Source organism: Bidens hawaiensis, unplaced genomic scaffold (assembly GCF_021521415.1).
Source record: "Bidens hawaiensis isolate Kalapana, Puna unplaced genomic scaffold, B.hawaiensis_p1.1 tig00012888_1, whole genome shotgun sequence".
NCBI classification, from domain to species: domain Eukaryota; kingdom Viridiplantae; phylum Streptophyta; class Magnoliopsida; order Asterales; family Asteraceae; genus Bidens; species Bidens hawaiensis.
Genome location: NW_027492074.1, coordinates 639,773 through 665,518, shown reverse-complemented (window position 1 = coordinate 665,518; position 25,746 = coordinate 639,773). Strand labels below are relative to the sequence as shown.

General features: G+C 34.0%; 2 protein-coding genes across 2 annotated transcripts; both read right to left on the bottom strand.

The window, feature by feature from the left end:
• Positions 1-246: 246 nt before the first annotated feature.
• LOC143542471 (protein DEEPER ROOTING 1-like) lies at positions 247-1,533 on the bottom strand. The gene is made up of 4 exons (XM_077035046.1): positions 1,477-1,533; positions 838-1,328; positions 622-760; positions 247-514 (listed from the first exon to the last, which is right to left on the bottom strand). The coding sequence occupies exons 1-4, from the start codon at positions 1,520-1,522 to the stop codon at positions 495-497; spliced, it is 696 nt and encodes a 231-aa protein (XP_076891161.1). The 5' UTR covers positions 1,523-1,533; the 3' UTR covers positions 247-494.
• A 12,977-nt stretch (positions 1,534-14,510) lies between these two features.
• On the bottom strand, positions 14,511-15,809 carry LOC143542470 (protein DEEPER ROOTING 1-like). Its single transcript, XM_077035045.1, has 4 exons — positions 15,753-15,809; positions 15,114-15,604; positions 14,898-15,036; positions 14,511-14,790 (listed from the first exon to the last, which is right to left on the bottom strand). Exons 1-4 carry the CDS (start codon positions 15,796-15,798, stop codon positions 14,771-14,773), a joined length of 696 nt encoding a protein of 231 aa, XP_076891160.1. The 5' UTR covers positions 15,799-15,809; the 3' UTR covers positions 14,511-14,770.
• Positions 15,810-25,746: the final 9,937 nt, after the last annotated feature.

The following is a 25,746-nucleotide window of genomic DNA, read 5'->3' as shown; positions in this document are numbered from 1 at the left end:
TTTCTTAATGATACTCTATTTATAAACCCTAATTAACTATTCCTTAAGTCATACGAACTTGAATAAAAATTGCATATTGGGTTACATATATATTTTATACCAAGTCTGATTGATTAAGTCATATGATGTTGCATAATCAACAAGTTTTGTTCATATGTTTATATATACAAACTAGTGAAGTACTAGTCAAAGCTTGTATTCTAACGAAGTGACAACCAGTTATGTTAATGAGAAAATGGGTGTAAATACAAATACGATACCATGAAACAGATATATAACATGAATGTGCGATATACATTATACAGCTTAGTTAGCATGCATTTGATACAAGCATGAAAAAAAAAGTTAATCAATCAGCCTTTGCTTAATTATCTCAACTTTTGGTCGTTCATCCTTCTTGTCAATGAAGTTGAGACAAAAAACAAGGCAAGTTCACCTTCAAAACCTCAAACATCAGCAAGAAAGGATTACACCTTTCGTCATCTTTACAAGTTTCATATCTCTAGAACGATATCTGCAAACACATTTGTACCAAAATCATCAATATCCTTTTTTTTCACTTGTAAAACAATAAAGTCGATCTATTTTCTTCAACAATTATAAATTAAAAGGAGCACTCACATTCAGAATCAATTTTGACCCATTTTGACCCGTTTTCATCTTCTGTAACTTTCTCGTTATTGCTTATGTCCTTAATCAACTGCTTTTTTGCTGATGATGCATGAGGTTTGATCTTGTTCTTAAGCATAGCCCTTAGTAGCTACAATTATCAAAAATCATAATCAGAATTCAAGAACACAAAATAAATCAAAAAGAAGACAAGAGTTAGTAGATTACCTTTTCCATTCTTGATTCTGGAAGTGGATCACGAAAACTAGGAATTGATGGGAACCCGTTGCCGCATACGAATATTTTCTTGAAAAGAAAAGAAATTGATTTCTTCCTGATTGCTTTTTTATTACAAAGGTCATTGCATCTACCAAGAATAACTCTAATTGTTTGGTCAATTTCTTCTTCTTTATCATTGTCATTGACTTTGACTGGAAGTCTACGGTCAACCTCTAGGCTTGATGGGCAATTAAGAAATATATCCAATGGGAGATCAGCAGGTGTTTCTTGTTTCTTTGTCAAGAGTTTGGTCAACTCTTTCTGCAGTTTTCCAACTTCCTCGGGTGTGAATTCAGAAAGATCCGTCTCTGTTTCTGTTTCCGCTTCTTGAATCTCTTCATTTTGAATTGGTAGATCATTGTTGCCAAACGTTCCGATTGTCAACAACCCGTGTTGCCAATCACTAAACTCTTCTTTTAGAGGTTCTTGCTTAATGTGATCTGTAATATAACATAATTCCAATTTCAAATTCAAATAATTTTCATTCCTTAATCTTTACATATGCATACAAATTTTTTAAATTATATTATTATATATAGACTAGAATCAACAATTTGTGCCAAAAATCCAAAATATAAGGTTACTTACGAGCAGAGGAAGCAACATTTGTGTTCTTATTGAATTTATTTTGCATCCAACCGAAAAGCTGCAATAAAACATAATTTCAGTATTCAAAAAAGAACATTTCTTTAAAGACGTATGGCAACCGCTATATCTTACCTTCATGATGGTGGTTTAAACGTAACAAGAAAGACGTCAGCCGGCGGTGATGGGTGGAGGCTAAAGGCGAAATGTGCAGATCCTAGAAGCCAATTAGAGTGTAGGTTTTGTAAGTAATAATAAAGTAAAGTCTTTAGATATTTGAGCTTCCCAAACGACTTCAATTCTACCATCCCAGTTTATGTGGCTTCTTTTATAGCATGTGATCTGATGCATAAAGACATTCTTCTATTATAATAATGCATCCATGTTTCCTCGTAATAATACATGCTAAACAATGTCGACTACGTGCGTTATTTTTACTCCGTTGGATCATATATGGGTTTCTGTGCTATCATTTCTTCATTCTACATTGGTCAATTGTCAATCTAAGGGAAAGATTTTTCTTAACATTTCTTTATTCTTTATTACTTCTCAAATTTTTGTTTGTTGGTACCACTATTTTACTAATTAATTTTCTTATGATTTATCAAATAATACCCTTAATATAATTTTGTAAAAGATCATATTTGTTTTTAAATTTTGTTCACCATTCCATAATTTTGTAACCATCAACGGTTAAAAAATTAGACTTTATTTTTATTAAGCTAACTCACTGATACGGTCCCATATCTTGGTCAAATCAATTATTAAAAGAGGGGAGAGGGGGTTAATGAGTAGCTAATATTTAGGTACGGTTATTATTCTATTAATAAAGGGTAGCTAAAGTTTAGGGTAAGTTATTATTCTACTAGTGCTTATTTATATCTTTTGTTAAAGTGAGGAGGATGTCAATGTTTATTATTATCAAAGTATTAGGTTTTCTTTAACCTTGTATCGGAGACTTCCCATCTCGAATTGGATAATCGGAGACCTGCCATCTCGAATCGGGTTATTATGTTTCAGTAATTGAATCATTTGTTTGAGTCCAGATTCTAGACTCTATCACTCACACACCCCTAAACCTACTTTTAAATCTACATCATTTGATGGCTACACTAGAATTTGACACTTAAGAATGACATTATTTCAATTAATCATTTGATTAGTTCATCTTAATGTAATTTGTTGGTGTTAAACTCGTGACATAACTGATTTACATATGACTTTTCTCATTAGAATTTGCATTCTTGAGCTTCGAGCTTTATTTGAGCTGACTAGTCTTTGCACAGTCCACAGTTATACCATGCAATGGTTCTTTTTCAATTTGATCCTTTGTACAGTCTTAATATGTTAAGAATGTTGATACGAATATAAGTGCATATATCTATCATATGTTCACATTTTGTCTATGATCATGTGTAATTACCATGAGTAAAAACAAATTGTTAAAATTTTAACATTAGTTGATCCCAAATTGATGGATTGAAGCAACCTTATGGTTCCAGATGTCATTGCTTAGGTAATCCTCCTGATAATCAAATGATTGAAAACTTTTACTTAAGATACACATTATAGTATTTTACTATTTAAGTACATAGTTAATTAATTAGATAAGCGCGCATTAGAAATAGATAAGCGAGTGTACGTGTTTTAACTTCCATCCCTTAACTATCAAAAGTACGACTGAGATTATAATAATACTGCATGGAATGGATTAGCGGAGGCCACGTAATAGAAACGTCCAGCAGCTTCTGTTTAGAGATTTGATAATTAGTTAAGGATGCATGGAAATCAACAACCTTAATTAAGTATCATTAAACAAGCGTTGTTGCTCCCTCCACCTCCTAAATCCTAACCATCAGATTAAATAATATTCCCCTCATTACGCTTCTTGCTTCCACCTTAAACTGCCCCCAACTTCTTGGAGAATATATAAAGTATATTCGATCTAGCTTGACTTTACGGAACACATACTTAATACTTTTTGGGGGTTTGACTTTGTTATCAAAAGATAATTTTGGATTTTAAATTATAATATAGTTAAGGCCAGTTAAAATCCTTGTAATCAAAGCTATATGTATAAAAAGTTTGTTAATGTAGGAATTAGGATTAAATAATGTCAATTTTTGTTAAGTACATGTACATAGGTGTAAAATCTATACGTATTTTTATACCGCGGTATTTTTATTACTACATGTTTTGTTATAAATGTGTACAACCTTTAAAGATGTATAGGTTTCAAAAATATATTGAAGTTGACACATATGTTTAGGTATTTTAAAATAATTTTGAAACACACTAGTAACTGTATGTTGAAATATATGTTGATGTCATTGATAATAGTCTAATACAATTACGTAGGCAAGTAAAAAATAAACACGTTTAGTGTGTTTAACAGAGTTATTTTGTTAAGTGACGATGAAAACATGCAGTTGAAATGAAATGCTAATTAAATATGTTGCCTTGTATACATAATTAGTTGATGAGATCTAAAATCTGAGTATTAACTTTGTGGTGGACTAGTGAGTGATATGATATACGAGTGGGTGATATTCTATATGATAAGTTGGTCTAAAGTAAAAGTAGTTTTGAATAATACCGTGGGTATATAATTTGATTGCAGAATGCATGTAGACATGGTTTTGTTGCACGTCATGCATGACTGCATTATCCATCTATTTGGAAATTGTACTTCCTCGAGATTCATGATCTTAAAATGTAATCACTACCACCAAGGTCATTTTACTACTTTACCTTTCATCCAAAGAGGAAATAAAGCCAGTGTTCTTGGGCTAACAAATACAGCCAGCCTACATATCGACAATGCTGGAATGATAACTAAGGAGTATCACCGATGATACATCTCGACGGGCATGATTTGTTGGTAATCACTTACGGATCCCAGTAAATAATGAAAAATAAATATATGCATTGAAAATCACAAATGGATCCCACTAGAAGCGATAAAAACTTAATATACCCGTAATTAATCCTTCAGTAGTCATTGATGAATCAACGATGGCTACTATCCACAAATTTGAGGTTGTCAATTCCAGATTACCAATCCGACAACCAATGATGTTTGTTAAACTCAAAACATTGGTTTGGCGACGAATTAGTGATGAAAAATCCGTCGGTGATACTTTGGATAAGATTTCTGATAATAATCTCGCCCAAAGTTTTCAGTAGTTTGTTAGTTGAGCAAGTGTGACGAGGTTTGTCAGTCGGTGATTCTTAGGATTAGATCTCAGATAGGATTGTCCACTAGGAACCCGTCGGTAATATGCCCCGTATATAGCCACGAAATTTCACCCTTTTTTTGTAATTAAATAAAACCTAAAGATTGTAACCATGAAATGAGTCTTCCATTTTCGTTTGGTATCTCCATGCATTAAGAAATCATGTCTTTGTAGCTTCCTAGAGTGACTAATAAAGTTAGGTTATACATAGTGCTATTACATTCAAATCTAAATGTGCGCTTGTTTCTTATATCGTATTCATCTGTCTTTAGTTTAATTGCAATTTAGGATAATCTAAATGTGTGCTTGTTTCTTATCTCATATTCATCTTTCTTAGTTTAGTTGTAATTTAGGATAACAATAAACTATATCAAAATCATTTTTTTGATATTTCACTTTTCAACAAACTGTTAAAACATGTAATGCTAACCACATGCTCTTCGTGTACACAATACTCTACTTACATTAGCTATCTATATTAATTAACTTTTTGACTAACTTGATGGCGGCCATCAAAGACCTAGTTCATAACTTGTCAAGAGTAATGAGAGCAAAGCTCACTGAGTAAGTTAATATAAGGAAATGTTCCAAAATCTATGTTACTATGGGTACCCCAAAGTATAAAGGGACTTAAATACTTTCTAGTTTCATTCCTTTAATAACTCACCATGTTAAACTTACGACTTCTAATGATTTATGAAAGTCATCTACGTGAGAGAGAGGTAGGGTTATTTCAAATAGAGTTATTCGCCATAATGAACATGACAATGAAGGACTTACTAGGTGAGGAAGAGTATCATGTGGAGTGTAATGATGTGTGTGTGTGTATATATATATGTATGTATATAGAGAAATGATCAAGAAAAAACTCCATATTAAGAAGAGAACCAGAGAACTCCTAACTAAAGGGTTATAATTGTAAAATTGCATTTCAATAGATCTGCCTCCCGTTCTTCCCCAATTCAATAAAACCCTAACCATGTGATGGTTTCAACAAATAGATTCTATACTCGTGTGTCGATTATTAGGAGCCCTAATTATTGAAGATCGATTCTATACTTGTGTGCCATTACATCTCGATTTCTATTGAAGATTGATTCAACACGATTTCATTCGTTTTAACATTAAAATTGAAGGTAATTCCGATTCGACTCTTATCCTCTTACCGATTCATGTTTGTTTTACTAATTTATAATCGTTTTAATGCTAAATAGATTAGATATTGCTTTGCTTGAAAGTTTTATAAGCAAAAAATGGACATTATAACTCAAAAAATTAAGCGATTAACTATTTTTTATTGATGAAAACCCCTAAATTGTTTAGTCATTGTGCCTGACCAAGCTCCTTTGTTGATATTGATTCAAATTATGTCAATTTTAATGGTATACCAGTGTAATTTGCTGGTATTGATTAACAGGGTGACATTTTATATTTATATAATACATATACGTAATATAATCATATCTATTACATATATGTAATATATATTTGCATATGATTTAAATATATTTAATCAACATTAGTTTGTACATTAATAGTTATTACTCAAAGTAAAGAACATGCTCTGTTTTATTTGAATGCTTAAGCACTCCTATGTTGATGTTGCTTCAAGTACTATTAATTCCACTGTAGCATCTTATTTTATATAATACATGTATGCATTATAATCTCTTGCAATTAGCTGGTAGCGAACATTAAGCCAACAAGTAAGCCATGTAATTCATACGTGTAATACTTATATATAGTACGTATATTGTTGTCTAACTATTACCCAAATGTAATACTACTTTTATGTCTATTTCACAACTATTTCATTTTGTTATGAGTTTTTTTACCCATATGAGTTACTCTGTTTAAATTACTTAAAGTTTTGGCAATTCTGATAATTTTTCGTTGCGAATAGATGATGTTGATCAACAAGGTAAAATCTTATTTTGTATGCTACATATATGCAATATTTTCACTTACACAATCTAGAGCAATTTGGAGCATGTGCAACTTTCATCAAGAGTATAAGCAAGGGCATATAAATGAAAATTATTATCATTTTTAGTGTGTCATTTAGTAGAGACAAGTTAGCTAAAACATTACAAATTAGTACACTGAGAAAACCTTGTTCAATAAACTTACAGTATTTAATTTTAATCCTTTTCGTTGTTTTATCAAGCTTGTGAATAAATTCAGTGTATCAATCAGACAAGATGAGAGTTCAAAATCTCTTGTCGGCGTGCTTGACATCTTCGGCTTTGAGAGATTTAAGAACAATAGTTAGTAGAAATATATGTATTTGCTCTTTGATGAATAACCAGTTTTAATGGTTGTTATATTTGAAAGACGTCATACGCGTGCAGCTTTGAGCAATTTTGCATTAACTTCACAAATGAGAAATTGCAGCAACACTTTAACCGGGTAATTGTTGAGTTTTTAATTGGTGTTAGCAATAAAATTGTTATTAAAAAATTGAATATAGTAAGTGTAGCGTTTGAATTTCAGAAGGTCTTTAAGGTGGAGCAGGAACAATATAAAAAGGGAGTCATCAACTTGAGCTACATTTAATATATTGATAGCCAAGATGTTTTAGATCTCATTGAAAAGGTATGATTACCTCATAAATTATAAATTTTATATTATATGATATTATAACTATCTCATCTTATGTTTCTATTTGCAGAAACCGAGTGGTATCATTACCCTTCTTATTGAAACTTAAAGAGGATATGTTATTTATTATCGGTCCTGATGCAGTTATAAGAAGCGTCTTTTATAATAAGAACAATGATTCACTTATTACAGTTTATTTGTATGTTGCATAAAACTTGGAAGTCTTTGAAAACTGTAACAACAAAGACTGTGCATGCGATATCTTCATATTTTATTTATTGTGTAACTTTTTTTTTACTTAGTTTATCTTCCATCATAATGTGACAAATTCATAAAACGAGTTCAACATGATGTTGGTTTTTCTCTATTCGAATTGGAATCTTTAAAGTGTCGCATATGTGTAGAGTGTTGATACTTGGGGAATGCGCATACCAAACTCATAGCCTCTGTGTAGGCTTATATAATATTACATAGTTCATTACATTTTTACTCGTATATATGTAATACAACAGACCACCTATGCATTTAAGACAAACACTTTATACATGTAAAACAACAGTCTACATATACGTATATTATGTAAGTTCTTCATATATGTATTATAACCAATTGTATATGCACTTAATAGATAAGAGATGCATCAACTTAAGGACTTTCCGTGTAGTTAGTTGAGGTCTCACTATACGTGCACTACATAATATGAAACATTCGTTCAATGTTATATGTTTGTATTACATATATGTATGACATACATTCATGCACGTAAGAATACGAGTTTTAACCATAACAGTCGGCTAAAAATTTTATATATCAGTTAACACCACCATGTAAATATATACCTGAACATCCATATTCAAATTCATTCACATGTTTTAACAATCGATACACAAATTCCATCATACATGACAAGATAAAACTACTAAAAATACATTCTTTTAACTAGTTCCATTGTTGGATCTTCCATGTTTGTTTTTTATTGCATATTCTATCACCCCTTGCTTGTGTACGTCGAGATCTGAAAGCAAAACACTCGTGCCATATAATTATCTAACAAGATTTATCTGTTCAATCATTCCGATATCTTCATCGTTGAAGACTCAATCAAAAACTTCATTCTTATCATTGAAACATTCCATGTGCCTCATAACAACATACGCCGCATTTCGTGGAGATGTCATTTGCCTATTAAACACACAAGTAATACATATATGTTATTAGTAGTTAATAATAATAGTATTACATATATGTAATACAACATAGTCATATGCATTTAGTAGTTAATGACTACATATATGCAATATAACAAACAACAGTAATGCACAAATGTAATACAACATATGTTATACAGTATTAATGCATATATGCAATACAATAGTACTGCATATATATAATGCAATAGTACTTCACATATTGTATTATATCCAATATTATTGCATATATGTAATACAATAGTACTCAACATATGTTATACAGTATTACTGCACATATGTTATGCAATATTACTACATATATGTTTTCTATCACCACGATTTTTTACTGAGGGAACAACGTATCTATCGGGCCTCTAAAAATGATGAAACAAAGAATTGGATTAGAATAAAACTTGCAGTTTGGAGGAATTAGGCGAGCTGAGATCTTGGCGATGCGTTGCTAGCATCTCCCCTGTCATGTTGCTACTCGCTATCGAGAAATTAGTGATGAACAAGTTTTTTAGGATTCAATTCAAAACGACCCCAATGTACAACTATAATCATTATCAGATTTATTCAAAGCATTTTACCCTATAAGACTAAGTTTCTTGAAGTCTTAGATAAAAGTTTTGTACAAAATAGTTATTCAAACATGTAGTACCAAAACGCGTTCATTTAGACATTTCATCAAACAGTTGGAGGGCATACTAAATGATACAATAAATTAAGCATATAATGATTAGATACACACCAAAATATTGAACAATCATCTATGCAATATAACTAAAAGGAGATCATTTACACACATGTATTATAAATAAATTCATACAATTACACTAGATATAAGTAAAAATTAGTAAAATATATCACTAAAGTACTACATATATGTAATATTCGACTAATAATCAAAATATATGCACTGATGTCAACATATGCGTCAATCATGACTTTTGTATGTAGTTATTGCGTTTTATTGTTCTTCGATTAAAGGAAAAAACACAAAAACATGACACTTGTATTATAAGTACACAATAATCTAACATCTCATCCCAACTTTTAGATGCATTACGTATATGCAGTATAAAGAAGCATGCTTAAGTATAGTACCATCACTATGTTCAACAATACATATGTGTAATATAATTAAAAGTTATGCAGTGAGATACATCATTCTTTGATTAAATCTATGTAATGTTCCACTAATCATGTAAATTAACGACCTACTATCATTTTATGACAATACATGTACAAATCGCTCATAATTGACACTTATAATGTGCCTAATCGACAATACAGATACAAATCGTGCAGAGTCAGCTCAATATATGCCTTACCAGCATTTAAAATATTCCTAATATATGCCTGTAGGGTCGACAACAGGCCGGTAGCCGCCAAACCCATCACCCGAACCTAAGGGATATCCATCCAAGAGGTCAGGGAGATGGGAAGGAGGCAAAGATTGGCTAGAAGCCCCAACCCTGAACATACCTGATGAACCGGCCATGGACGAGGTAGTCGCCGGTGCTGGAGGAGGCATGGTTGAAGCCACCGCGGTAGAGACCATCGGAGGTGAACTCACTGGAGGTGAACTCATAACCGTAGCCGTCGCTGCGGAAGAGCCCGCAGAAAAAATCACCGCCGGCTCAGTAAAGGATGCGGTGAAAATGACACTGACAGCCGGCGGAGATGACGTCACAATTGGAACAGTTGCCTCAACGGGATGAGAAACTGAACCAACACTGCAAACAGGCGCAGTTGCCTGGGTCATCGCCTCGGGTAGGTTGACCAAACCTACCGTCGTGGGTCCAGAACTGCTCCTTCCTGCACCACTTTGGAAAGCGGTTGCATCCTCGCCTGCATGAAGATAACAATATTAAAAACAATGGTGGAAAGAAATGCGGGAAAGATAAATAAAAAGTATACTTACGGGTTTTCTTAATCTTGAAGGTTCTGACGGGCGGGGATGAACCCGATGGAACTGGCCTCTTCACGCCAGTCACCGTCGTAGAACTCGGTTGCTCGGAGGTGACAGCTGTCTCAACCTCCGAGACAATTGTCTCACCACCACCAGGGTTCCCCGCCGCCTCCTCGCTTTCAGTCTCGGAGTCAGACTGACTTCCTAAGTCGACGGCGGAGGTAACCTTCGCCTTGCCCTTCACGGCGGCAGCTTTCTTCTTCTTCACGAAGAAAGGCCCATCTGCGGATTCCTCATCAGAAGATGACAAAATTAGAGGAACTCCAGCAGAAGTCTGAGTATGCAGAGGGCGAGGATTAAAGAATCCCTTACTTGGCCGCGCGGCGCTCAAAATCTCGTGGCCCAGCGGATAGACCTCCACGAATCTGTCCGCCGTTTGCTCCATAATGGGCAACTCGTTCTCGTCGAGATCACGAGTACCCAGTCGAGCGGGACCACCAGTCGAGCGCGGTTGCAAAAGCGATTGCAAGTTGTTCCCCTCTGAAAATAAAAAGAAACAGTTAGAAGAAAAACCCTAAATCAGCAAACAAGACGGAGCATACCGTAGGGAATAGAATTCAAACCGTATTCAAGGATGATAGGTACTTGCGGCGTCCCAGAACCAGCATCCTTCCATACCCGGCTCATCCCGAGCATCACCATCCCAGACTCCATAAAGCGGTAAACCGGAGTCTGGATCTGGGAGATCTTGGTAAACCATTCCGTCTCCTGGTAGTTGGAGGCGTGAAGGTTGGGGAGTGCTCTCCCCTTCTTGAATGTCATCGCAATGGGAACGACACAGGCAGAGATGTAGAAGAACTCCCGTTTCCAAGACCGAAGACTGCGCTCGGTAGCGCAGATCTTCAAACCCTTGATCCGAATGACCATGGTATACCAGCCTTGGATGCACCTCCAGGAGTAGAAGGTCATCAGGCGGTCGACACGGGGCTCGATGCCCAGAATGTGGCACACCAATTCAAAATGGCGGACTTTAGCGATCGCCATTGGGTGTACCTCCGTCAAGTGTACACCGTGTTTCTCCAAAACACGGTATACAAACTTCGTTAATGGGAATCTGAGATTCCCATACATGAAGAATGAGTCATAAACCCCTATCTTGCCCTTGGGGGCATCATACACCGTCTGGTGAGGCTCCGGAAACTCAGGCTCGTAAGGATCGAGCATGAACTTCTTGACGATATAGTTGTATAGATCGACAGAAAGAGCACACTGGCACTCGCCAGCAGTACTCTTGTCGTCCTTGTCAGACGCGGACATCGGGTTCTCAGGGTATACGTCGGACTCTTCAGCAGTAACCTCAGGATCATGAATGGAAGACATGTTTTGGGTTTGAAGGAGAACGATTTCAGGAGAATGCTCGACAGAAAAGTTAGAGTATTCGCCGGAAATCGCTTAGAAGAAGAAGAAGGAGGTGAAGGTGTGAGTTGAGATGCACCCTCTTCCCCCTTTATATACTCATCGCAATAAATGCGATGAATTTAATGCGGAGGAGAGAGAGAAGCGCAGGTGCAATGAAACGACGACACGTGGAAAGCGCAAGCTGGCAACAGCCGTCGACAGGACGCGTGCCGTAAAATTCGCGCCCACACGCCCGAAAACTCGCGCCCGAAAACTCGCGCCCACGCGCCTGAAAAAGCGTCTGGAATGACCATATACTGTCACGTCACCATAACTTCTTGCATGTCCTGAAACTGTCAGAAGAAACCGTCAGGAGACGCCAACGTCACTTCAACCGTTTGGACTGTTCTTATCCTTTCACCAACTCTTCAAATTTCAAAAAGATTCAAAAAGATTCAAGAATAAGAGGGAATATACCCCCTTACCTTGGGAAGCAAAAAACCATAAGACAAGTGCGGGTACAGTGTCAAGGCGAAACCCTTCACATACTTAGCACTTGCAGGGAATTGAAGCCAAGAAGGATCTTATGGGCCATGCTTGCGGAAAGGGAAATAACACCTCCGCATGGCGGGAACGTTGAGAACTAGATTGTTTGAAACTTCAAGGTGGAATTGGTAGTTTAACATAACTGATCACTATGTCCAGAACTACCAAAACCTCGTGAAGTCTATACAAGTGAAATGCAACGCTCCCGACTTGCGAAGAGGTTAAACACCTACCCGCATCATAACCAAAGACCAGGCAGAAAAGTCGGGAATTTCTGCAAGTGACATTAGGAATACCGCGGGAAGAATCCCCACGGAAAACCTTAAAAAACAAAAACCTCTTTAAAACCCCTTGTTTAAAGTCCAAAAGTTCACCTCACTCATTAACAATTCATGAGAAGAACAATGGACTGGGGGGACTTGAAGAGGTAGGTCCCCGCAAAGCCCAGTTGGACCCGCAAGACACACCTTGAAGAGGTACGTCTGCGCAAAGACTAACTGGTCCCGCAGGACCCACCATGCTCAGAGAGATGAAGACCTTATACGCAGTAAGCCAGCTGTTCCCGCAGGAAAGCCTCCCTTGGTACAGTACCCTGCCTGTTCCCGCAACTATGGGTACAAGCCAAGAAGGAAGGCTACCTGCACTAACGGAAATGCTACACGCATAAGGCACTAACTCATACTTCAGCAATGTCACCTGAAGAAGGAATGAGCAAGGCGGGAATATTCCCGCCCAAAAGAGCCAGTCCGTACGCTTCTGGAAGATCTTTTGTACTATACCTGCCAATGTATGAACAAAATAGACAAGATCTGACCAAAGCAGCCCATGAACCAATCACAGGGTGACAGCTCACCGACAATAGTACGAGGAGGAGCATGCTCTAAGACATAATGTCACTATCAGCCACTGCCTACCCACCAACTCCCATCGTGGCACGTACATAGCCCGTAGTTGGTGGAAAAGGAATAGTATACAGCCGGCCATGTCACTATCAGCCACTGCCTACCCACCAACTCCCATCGTGGCACGTACATAGCCCGTAGTTGGTGGAAAAGGAATATTATACAGCTGGCCGTACCTGCTTGAAAACCTACCTTCGGCTATAAATACTCCAACACCTTGGAACGGTAGGAGGATCTTATCTTATCTTCTCTCTAGCTATTTATCTCAATATACACTTATATTCAGAGCAATCTAGTCTGATTCTCACGCCGGAGGGTGGTCACAAGGAGGAACCCCCCCTTCTCAGTGACGAGCTCACGGTGTCTGTTTTGTAGGTCAAGAAGAATAATCATCTTTGCCGGACCTAACCCTCGTGGGAAACATCTACTTAACCCTAAGATTATCCTTAATCTGCCGGGGTCATCTAGTGTTTCTTCATGCAGCAATTTTTTTTTTCGGAATAGCGCCAAGGATGCCACCCTGCCATCCAACTATTGAAACTACCTTTTATAGTATATTATGATCCATTTTAGCTCTATTATAAACCACCAAAGTATGCTTCTCACTAGGTAAAGAAACTTTCCCCTTAAATTTTTTGGTCATCTGATGATTTACTTAAATAATTGGGTGGCTTTCTTATATATTAATAGAAGTAACGGGTTACATAAAGACCTAGCGAATTGGCATATATCACAAAAATTCACCCACAGTTACTCGTTTACAATAAAATCATTCACATTCACCGCACAAATTACTTGGTGACCACACATCCATTTCTCAAAAAATACTTTTATCATGAACAAAGTGAACAGTTGGTGGGAAATTCCAGTACCAAGTTGATGAAATGATCCACCAGCTTCTAGTACAACAAGTTTCTATGTATTGAAGTTAATGACATGAATACAAAATTATAAAACTCTGAATCTTGCTATACTCAATTCTAATGATAATCTTCAATTATCATTATTGTTAATTTTTCTTAATGATACTCTATTTATAAACCCTAATTAACTATTCCTTAAGTCATACGAACTTGAATAAAAATTGCATATTGGGTTACATATATATTTTATACCAAGTCTGATTGATTAAGTCATATGATGTTGCATAATCAACAAGTTTTGTTCATATGTTTATATATACAAACTAGTGAAGTACTAGTCAAAGCTTGTATTCTAACGAAGTGACAACCAGTTATGTTAATGAGAAAATGGGTGTAAATACAAATACGATACCATGAAACAGATATATAACATGAATGTGCGATATACATGATACAGCTTAGTTAGCATGCATTTGATACAAGCATGAAAAAAAAAGTTAATCAATCAGCCTTTGCTTAATTATCTCAACTTTTGGTCGTTCATCCTTCTTGTCAATGAAGTTGAGACAAAAAACAAGGCAAGTTCACCTTCAAAACCTCAAACATCAGCAAGAAAGGATTACACCTTTCGTCATCTTTACAAGTTTCATATCTCTAGAACGATATCTGCAAACACATTTGTACCAAAATCATCAATATCCTTTTTTTTCACTTGTAAAACAATAAAGTCGATCTATTTTCTTCAACAATTATAAATTAAAAGGAGCACTCACATTCAGAATCAATTTTGACCCATTTTGACCCGTTTTCATCTTCTGTAACTTTCTCGTTATTGCTTATGTCCTTAATCAACTGCTTTTTTGCTGATGATGCATGAGGTTTGATCTTGTTCTTAAGCATAGCCCTTAGTAGCTACAATTATCAAAAATCATAATCAGAATTCAAGAACACAAAATAAATCAAAAAGAAGACAAGAGTTAGTAGATTACCTTTTCCATTCTTGATTCTGGAAGTGGATCACGAAAACTAGGAATTGATGGGAACCCGTTGCCGCATACGAATATTTTCTTGAAAAGAAAAGAAATTGATTTCTTCCTGATTGCTTTTTTATTACAAAGGTCATTGCATCTACCAAGAATAACTCTAATTGTTTGGTCAATTTCTTCTTCTTTATCATTGTCATTGACTTTGACTGGAAGTCTACGGTCAACCTCTAGGCTTGATGGGCAATTAAGAAATATATCCAATGGGAGATCAGCAGGTGTTTCTTGTTTCTTTGTCAAGAGTTTGGTCAACTCTTTCTGCAGTTTTCCAACTTCCTCGGGTGTGAATTCAGAAAGATCCGTCTCTGTTTCTGTTTCCGCTTCTTGAATCTCTTCATTTTGAATTGGTAGATCATTGTTGCCAAACGTTCCGATTGTCAACAACCCGTGTTGCCAATCACTAAACTCTTCTTTTAGAGGTTCTTGCTTAATGTGATCTGTAATATAACATAATTCCAATTTCAAATTCAAATAATTTTCATTCCTTAATCTTTACATATGCATACAAATTTTTTAAATTATATTATTATATATAGACTAGAATCAACAATTTGTGCCAAAAATCCAAAATATAAGGTTACTTACGAGCAGAGGAAGCAACATTTGTGTTCTTATTGAATTTATTTTGCATCCAACCGAAAAGCTGCAATAAAACATAATTTCAGTATTCAAAAAAGAACATTTCTTTAAAGACGTATGGCAACCGCTATATCTTACCTTCATGATGGTGGTTTAAACGTAACAAGAAAGACGTCAGCCGGCGGTGATGGGTGGAGGCTAAAGGCGAAATGTGCAGATCCTAGAAGCCAATTAGAGTGTAGGTTTTGTAAGTAATAATAAAGTAAAGTCTTTAGATATTTGAACTTCCCAAACGACTTCAATTCTACCATCCCAGTTTATGTGGCTTCTTTTATAGCATGTGATCTGATGCATAAAGACATTCTTCTATTATAATAATGCATCCATGTTTCCTCGTAATAATACATGCTAAACAATGTCGACTACGTGCGTTATTTTTACTCCGTTGGATCATATATGGGTTTCTGTGCTATCATTTCTTCATTCTACATTGGTCAATTGTCAATCTAAGGGAAAGATTTTTCTTAACATTTCTTTATTCTTTATTACTTCTCAAATTTTTGTTTGTTGGTACCACTATTTTACTAATTAATTTTCTTATGATTTATCAAATAATACCCTTAATATAATTTTGTAAAAGATCATATTTGTTTTTAAATTTTGTTCACCATTCCATAATTTTGTAACCATCAACGGTTACAAAATTAGACTTTATTTTTATTAAGCTAACTCACTGATACGGTCCCATATCTTGGTCAAATCAATTATTAAAAGAGGGGAGAGGGGGTTAATGAGTAGCTAATATTTAGGTACGGTTATTATTCTATTAATAAAGGGTAGCTAAAGTTTAGGGTAAGTTATTATTCTACTAGTGCTTATTTATATCTTTTGTTAAAGTGAGGAGGATGTCAATGTTTATTATTATCAAAGTATTAGGTTTTCTTTAACCTTGTATCGGAGACTTCCCATCTCGAATTGGATAATCGGAGACCTGCCATCTCGAATCGGGTTATTATGTTTCAGTAATTGAATCGTTTGTTTGAGTCCAGATTCTAGACTCTATCACTCACACACCCCTAAACCTACTTTTAAATCTACATCATTTGATGGCTACACTAGAATTTGACACTTAAGAATGACATTATTTCAATTAATCATTTGATTAGTTCATCTTAATGTAATTTGTTGGTGTTAAACTCGTGACATAACTGATTTACATATGACTTTTCTCATTAGAATTTGCATTCTTGAGCTTCGAGCTTTATTTGAGCTGACTAGTCTTTGCACAGTCCACAGTTATACCATGCAATGGTTCTTTTTCAATTTGATCCTTTGTACAGTCTTAATATGTTAAGAATGTTGATACGAATATAAGTGCATATATCTATCATATGTTCACATTTTGTCTATGATCATGTGTAATTACCATGAGTAAAAACAAATTGTTAAAATTTTAACATTAGTTGATCCCAAATTGATGGATTGAAGCAACCTTATGGTTCCAGATGTCATTGCTTAGGTAATCCTCCTGATAATCAAATGATTGAAAACTTTTACTTAAGATACACATTATAGTATTTTACTATTTAAGTACATAGTTAATTAATTAGATAAGCGCGCATTAGAAATAGATAAGCGAGTGTACGTGTTTTAACTTCCATCCCTTAACTATCAAAAGTACGACTGAGATTATAATAATACTGCATGGAATGGATTAGCGGAGGCCACGTAATAGAAACGTCCAGCAGCTTCTGTTTAGAGATTTGATAATTAGTTAAGGATGCATGGAAATCAACAACCTTAATTAAGTATCATTAAACAAGCGTTGTTGCTCCCTCCACCTCCTAAATCCTAACCATCAGATTAAATAATATTCCCCTCATTACGCTTCTTGCTTCCACCTTAAACTGCCCCCAACTTCTTGGAGAATATATAAAGTATATTCGATCTAGCTTGACTTTACGGAACACATACTTAATACTTTTTGGGGGTTTGACTTTGTTATCAAAAGATAATTTTGGATTTTAAATTATAATATAGTTAAGGCCAGTTAAAATCCTTGTAATCAAAGCTATATGTATAAAAAGTTTGTTAATGTAGGAATTAGGATTAAATAATGTCAATTTTTGTTAAGTACATGTACATAGGTGTAAAATCTATACGTATTTTTATACCGCGGTATTTTTATTACTACATGTTTTGTTATAAATGTGTACAACCTTTAAAGATGTATAGGTTTCAAAAATATATTGAAGTTGACACATATGTTTAGGTATTTTAAAATAATTTTGAAACACACTAGTAACTGTATGTTGAAATATATGTTGATGTCATTGATAATAGTCTAATACAATTACGTAGGCAAGTAAAAAATAAACACGTTTAGTGTGTTTAACAGAGTTATTTTGTTAAGTGACGATGAAAACATGCAGTTGAAATGAAATGCTAATTAAATATGTTGCCTTGTATACATAATTAGTTGATGAGATCTAAAATCTGAGTATTAACTTTGTGGTGGACTAGTGAGTGATATGATATACGAGTGGGTGATATTCTATATGATAAGTTGGTCTAAAGTAAAAGTAGTTTTGAATAATACCGTGGGTATATAATTTGATTGCAGAATGCATGTAGACATGGTTTTGTTGCACGTCATGCATGACTGCATTATCCATCTATTTGGAAATTGTACTTCCTCGAGATTCATGATCTTAAAATGTAATCACTACCACCAAGGTCATTTTACTACTTTACCTTTCATCCAAAGAGGAAATAAAGCCAGTGTTCTTGGGCTAACAAATACAGCCAGCCTACATATCGACAATGCTGGAATGATAACTAAGGAGTATCACCGATGATACATCTCGACGGGCATGATTTGTTGGTAATCACTTACGGATCCCAGTAAATAATGAAAAATAAATATATGCATTGAAAATCACAAATGGATCCCACTAGAAGCGATAAAAACTTAATATACCCGTAAGTAATCCTTCAGTAGTCATTGATGAATCAACGATGGCTACTATCCACAAATTTGAGGTTGTCAATTCCAGATTACCAATCCGACAACCAATGATGTTTGTTAAACTCAAAACATTGGTTTGGCGACGAATTAGTGATGAAAAATCCGTCGGTGATACTTTGGATAAGATTTCTGATAATAATCTCGCCCAAAGTTTTCAGTAGTTTGTTAGTTGAGCAAGTGTGACGAGGTTTGTCAGTCGGTGATTCTTAGGATTAGATCTCAGATAGGATTGTCCACTAGGAACCCGTCGGTAATATGCCCCGTATATAGCCACGAAATTTCACCCTTTTTTTGTAATTAAATAAAACCTAAAGATTGTAACCATGAAATGAGTCTTCCATTTTCGTTTGGTATCTCCATGCATTAAGAAATCATGTCTTTGTAGCTTCCTAGTGTGACTAATAAAGTTAGGTTATACATAGTGCTATTACATTCAAATCTAAATGTGCGCTTGTTTCTTATATCGTATTCATCTGTCTTAGTTTAATTGCAATTTAGGATAATCTAAATGTGTGCTTGTTTCTTATCTCATATTCATCTTTCTTAGTTTAGTTGTAATTTAGGATAACAATAAACTATATCAAAATCATTTTTTTGATATTTCACTTTTCAACAAACTGTTAAAACATGTAATACTAACCACATGCTCTTCGTGTACACAATACTCTACTTACATTAGCTATCTATATTAATTAACTTTTTGACTAACTTGATGGCGGCCATCAAAGACCTAGTTCATAACTTGTCACGAGTAATGAGAGCAAAGCTCACTGAGTAAGTTAATATAAGGAAATGTTCCAAAATCTATGTTACTATGGGTACCCCAAAGTATAAAGGGACTTAAATACTTTCTAGTTTCATTCCTTTAATAACTCACCATGTTAAACTTACGACTTCTAATGATTTATGAAAGTCATCTACGTGAGAGAGAGGTAGGGTTATTTCAAATAGAGTTATTCGCCATAATGAACATGACAATGAAGGACTTACTAGGTGAGGAAGAGTATCATGTGGAGTGTAATGATGTGTGTGTGTGTATATATATGTATGTATATAGGGAAAGGATCAAGAAAAAACTCCATATTAAGGAGAGAACCAGAGAACTCCTAACTAAAGGGTTATAATTGTAAAATTGCATTTCAATAGATCTGCCTCCCGTTCTTCCCCAATTCAACAAAACCCTAACCATGTGATGGTTTCAACAAATAGATTCTATACTCGTGTGTCGATTATTAGGAGCCCTAATTATTGAAGATCGATTCTATACTTGTGTGCCATTACATCTCGATTTCTATTGAAGATTGATTCAACACGATTTCATTCGTTTTAACATTAAAATTGAAGGTAATTCCGATTCGACTCTTATCCTCTTACCGATTCATGTTTGTTTTACTAATTTATAATCGTTTTAATGCTAAATTGATTAGATATTGCTTTGCTTGAAAGTTTTATAAGCAAAAAATGGACATTATAACTCAAAAAATTAAGCGATTAACTATTTCTTATTGATGAAAACTCCTAAATTGTTTAGTCATTGTGCCTGACCAAGCTCCTTTGTTGATATTGATTCAAATTATGTCAATTTTAATGGTATACTAGTGTAATTTGCTGGTATTGATTAACAGGGTGACATTTTATATTTATATAATACATATACGTAATATAATTATATCTATTACATATATGTAATATATATTTGCATATGATTTAAATATATTTAATCAACATTAGTTTGTACATTAATAGTTATTACTCAAAGTAAAGATCATGCTCTGTTTTATTTGAATGCTTAAGCACTCCTATGTTGATGTTGCTTCAAGTACTATTAATTCCACTGTAGCATCTTATTTTATATAATACATGTATGCATTATAATCTCTTGCAATTAGCTGGTAGCGAACAATAAGCCAACAAGTAAGCCATGTAATTCATACGTGTAATACTTATATATAGTACGTATATTGTTGTCTAACTATTACCCAAATGTAATACTACTTTTATGTCTATTTCACAACTATTTCATTTTGTTATGAGTTTTTTTACCCATATGAGTTACTCTGTTTAAATTACTTAAAGTTTTGGCAATTCTGATAATTTTTCGTTGCGAATAGATGATGTTGATCAACAAGGTAAAATCTTATTTTGTATGCTACATATATGCAATATTTTCACTTACACAATTTAGAGCAATTTGGAGCATGTGCAACTTTCATCAAGAGTATAAGTAAGGGCATATAAATGAAAATTATTATCATTTTTAGTGTGTCATTTAGTAGAGACAAGTTAGCTAAAACATTACAAATTAGTACACTGAGAAAACCTTGTTCAATAAACTTACAGTATTTAATTTTAATCCTTTTCGTTGTTTTATCAAGCTTGTGAATAAATTCAGTGTATCAATCGGACAAGATGAGAGTTCAAAATCTCTTGTCGGCGTGCTTGACATCTTCGGCTTTGAGAGATTTAAGAACAATAGTTAGTAGAAATATATGTATTTGCTCTTTGATAAATAACCAGTTTTAATGGTTGTTATATTTGAAAGACGTCATACGCGTGCAGCTTTGAGCAATTTTGCATTAACTTCACAAATGAGAAATTGCAGCAACACTTTAACCGGGTAATTGTTGAGTTTTTAATTGGTGTTAGCAATAAAATTGTTATTAAAAAATTGAATATAGTAAGTGTAGCGTTTGAATTTCAGAAGGTCTTTAAGGTGGAGCAGGAACAATATAAAAAGGGAGTCATCAACTTGGGCTACATTTAATATATTGATAGCCAAGATGTTTTAGATCTCATTGAAAAGGTATGATTACTTCATAAATTATAAATTTTATATTATATGATATTATAACTATCTCATCTTATGTTTCTATTTGCAGAAATCGAGTGGTATCATTACCCTTCTTATTGAAACTTAAAGAGGATATGTTATTTACTATCGGTCCTGATGCAGTTATAAGAAGCGTCTTTTATAATAAGAACAATGATTCACTTATTACAGTTTATTTGTATGTTGCATAAAATTTGGAAGTCTTTGAAAACTGTAACAACAAAGACTGTGCATGCGATATCTTCATATTTTATTTATTGTGTAACTTTTTTTTTACTTAGTTTATCTTCCATCATAATGTGACAAATTCATAAAACGAGTTCAACATGATGTTGGTTTTTCTCTATTCGAATTGGAATCTTTAAAGTGTCGCATATGTGTAGAGTGTTGATACTTGGGGAATGCGCATACCAAACTCATAGCCTCTGTGTAGGCTTATATAATATTACATAGTTCATTACATTTTTACTCGTATATATGTAATACAACAGACCACCTATGCATTTAAGACAAACACTTTATACATGTAAAACAACAGTCTACATATACGTATATTATGTAAGTTCTTCATATATGTATTATAACCAATTGTATATGCACTTAATAGATAAGAGATGCATCAACTTAAGGACTTTCCGTGTAGTTAGTTGAGGTCTCACTATACGTGCACTACATAATATGAAACATTCGTTCAATGTTATATGTTTGTATTACATATATGTATGACATACATTCATGCACGTAAGAATACGAGTTTTAACCATAACAGTCGGCTAAAAATTTTATATATCAGTTAACACCACCATGTAAATATATACCTGAACATCCATATTCAAATTCATTCACATGTTTTAACAATCGATACACAAATTCCATCATACATGACAAGATAAAACTACTAAAAATACATTCTTTTAACTAGTTCCATTGTTGGATCTTCCATGTTTGTTTTTTATTGCATATTCTATCACCCCTTGCTTGTGTACGTCGAGATCTGAAAGCAAAACACTCGTGCCATATAATTATCTAACAAGATTTATCTGTTCAATCATTCCGATATCTTCATCGTTGAAGACTCAATCAAAAACTTCATTCTTATCATTGAAACATTCCATGTGCCTCATAACAACATACGCCGCATTTCGTGGAGATGTCATTTGCCTATTAAACACACAAGTAATACATATATGTTATTAGTAGTTAATAATAATAGTATTACATATATGTAATACAACATAGTCATATGCATTTAGTAGTTAATGACTACATATATGCAATATAACAAACAACAGTAATGCACAAATGTAATACAACATATGTTATACAGTATTAATGCATATATGCAATACAATAGTACTGCATATATATAATGCAATAGTACTTCACATATTGTATTATATCCAATATTATTGCATATATGTAATACAATAGTACTCAACATATGTTATACAGTATTACTGCACATATGTTATGCAATATTACTACATATATGTTTTCTATCACCACGATTTTTTACTGAGGGAACAACGTATCTATCGGGCCTCTAAAAATGATGAAACAAAGAATTGGATTAGAATAAAACTTGCAGTTTGGAGGAATTAGGCGAGCTGAGATCTTGGCGATGCGTTGCTAGCATCTCCCCTGTCATGTTGCTACTCGCTATCGAGAAATTAGTGATGAACAAGTTTTTTATGATTCAATTCAAAACGACCCCAATGTACAACTATAATCATTATCAGATTTATTCAAAGCATTTTACCCTATAAGACTAAGTTTCTTGAAGTCTTAGATAAAAGTTTTGTACAAAATAGTTATTCAAACATGTAGTACCAAAACGCGTTCATTTAGACATTTCATCAAACAGTTGGAGGGCATACTAAATGGTACAATAAATTAAGCATATAATGATTAGATACACACCAAAATATTGAACAATCATCTATGCAATATAACTAAAAGAAGATCATTTACACACGTATTATAAATAAATTCATACAATTACACTAGATATAACTAAAAATTAGTAAAATATATCACTAAAGTACTACATATATGTAATATTCGACTAATAATCAAAATATATGCACTGATGTCAACATATGCGTCAATCATGACTTTTGCATGTAATTGCGTTTTATTGTTCTTCGATTAAAGGAAAAAACACAAAAACATGACACTTGTATTATAAGTACACAATAATCTAACATCTCATCCCAACTTTTAGATGCATTACGTATATGCAGTATAAAGAAGCATGCTTAAGTATAGTACCATCACTATGTTCAACAATACATATGTGTAATATAATTAAAAGTTATGCAGTGAGATACATCATTCTTTGATTAAATCTATGTAATGTTCCACTAATCATGTAAATTAACGACCTACTATCATTTTATGACAATACATGTACAAATCGCTCATAATTGACACTTATAATGTGCCTAATCGACAATACAGATACAAATCGTGCAGAGTCAGCTCAATATATGCCTTACCAGCATTTAAAATATTCCTAATTTATACTAAATAAACAAATAATTTGAAATCGACATGATACACTCCTGATAGGAACTTATGATGTGACTAATCGAAACTGCCTATACAAGTTGCTCAGAATTAGTGTTACAATTCTTCGATTGAACATAAAAAAAACAGAGACCGATGAAGGTGATTTCCGTGTAATACCCCAAATTTTTGTTCATATTGCGTGAAATAGACTAATATGAACACTTACCTGACGGTGTTTTTAATCTTTGTGGTTGAATTTGTATTCGATTGGACGAACTTGAATGGTTTTGAGATGCTTCTGTAGTGTTGGGTGAGGAAGATGAAGCTTTCCAATTTTGCCCCTTTATATTAAAACCCTGTTCTTTTGTTTCTTTCTCCCAGCCCTTTGTTTTTATCTCTTGATTATCTCAAATTAGTGGTTCTAATTGAGTTCTCTAGTTCTCTCATTTAGAAGAGTTCTCTCTTGATCCTACCCCTATATATATATATATAAGTTGTTTCAATGACATCATGTCTAATGATTAGGTGACTAAATATACTTCATAGTGGAAGGTTTAAAGGCAACACCTACTTATCGTGTGATGCCTAACCATTGAAATTGCATATTGTCACTTGTATGTATGGGTTGATCTCTGGTCAGTCATTCATGACTTCATGTGAGGGATTGCTAGAAAGTTTGTGAAAAATATGGTTGTAACTAACCTTGGACACAAATACTGGTGCTCAGTTTTTGTTGAGCAGGTAAAACATAAGGTCTTAAAACTTCAATCAAATCATAAGGCCAACTAAATTATTATTATTATTATTATGAACGGTAATGGCTCGGGCTCAGTGGCATGCCTATTCATAGCTCATGTGTGTTCTTACCTCAGACGGGGTTTCAATAGTTCATTGTTAGTTTGACGCTCGAGGATGGCACCAACCCATTTCGGGAGGAAACCTACAACTCGTAAAACCCGTGACTTGCTTATGCCTGAGAGCTCAATGACATCATTGTTAGTGGCAACCATATTTTTTGTGTTAAAAGTGAGATTCGAACTTGAGACCATAGAGTTACATAGTCTTATCCAACCTAACTAAATTATTATTGATTATGTTTAATACAATTTAACTATTGTGTTTAATGATTGAATTATATCTCCTTTAATTAATATAAAACTAAGGTTATTAACTTAGTTAATAATATCCTTTGAGAAGTCTATCGAATAGACAACAAAAGCAAATAACATAAAGAAAGTTTTTAACAATCAAACTTCTTTCCCGCTACTAGTTTCAGGTTCGATTTTACAAGCTTGAGTCTTTTCCTACAATACACACTGTTTCAGGTTCGATTTTACAACCTTATTAGCTTTTACCGAATCAACACTCTTAATTATTTTCTTATTTTATCACAAGACTTAATATTTGACTCACAAAGAATATGATTTTCACTTGGAATATCATCATTCTTTTTTATCTCAACAAATTCAGTCATCTTCAATAATGACTAAATCATCATCCTCATCAAACACAAGCTTGCTTTGGTAATGAGTATCTTGTTTAACTGGTTTCAAAGCAAGTTTGGTTTATAGTTAGATTTAGTCTCTTTCGCCACATATTTTTCCTTTCTTCTTCATTTCCTCACCATCAAT

What these genes read in the sequence shown, in the direction of transcription:
- LOC143542471 (XM_077035046.1), bottom strand. Translation starts at nt 1,522, where the DNA reads ATGCAAAATAAATTCAATAAGAACACAAATGTTGCTTCCTCTGCTC. An exon ending in AAATGTTGCTTCCTCTGCTC is followed by an intron (nt 1,329 to 1,476) that starts GTAAGTAACCTT and finishes GTTATATTACAG; the next exon opens with ATCACATTAAGCAAGAACCT. An exon ending in GGTCAAAATTGATTCTGAAT is followed by an intron (nt 515 to 621) that starts GTGAGTGCTCCT and finishes ATGTGTTTGCAG; the next exon opens with ATATCGTTCTAGAGATATGA.
- LOC143542470 (XM_077035045.1), bottom strand. Translation starts at nt 15,798, where the DNA reads ATGCAAAATAAATTCAATAAGAACACAAATGTTGCTTCCTCTGCTC. An exon ending in CAGAATCAAGAATGGAAAAG is followed by an intron (nt 15,037 to 15,113) that starts GTAATCTACTAA and finishes TGATAATTGTAG; the next exon opens with CTACTAAGGGCTATGCTTAA. An exon ending in GGTCAAAATTGATTCTGAAT is followed by an intron (nt 14,791 to 14,897) that starts GTGAGTGCTCCT and finishes ATGTGTTTGCAG; the next exon opens with ATATCGTTCTAGAGATATGA.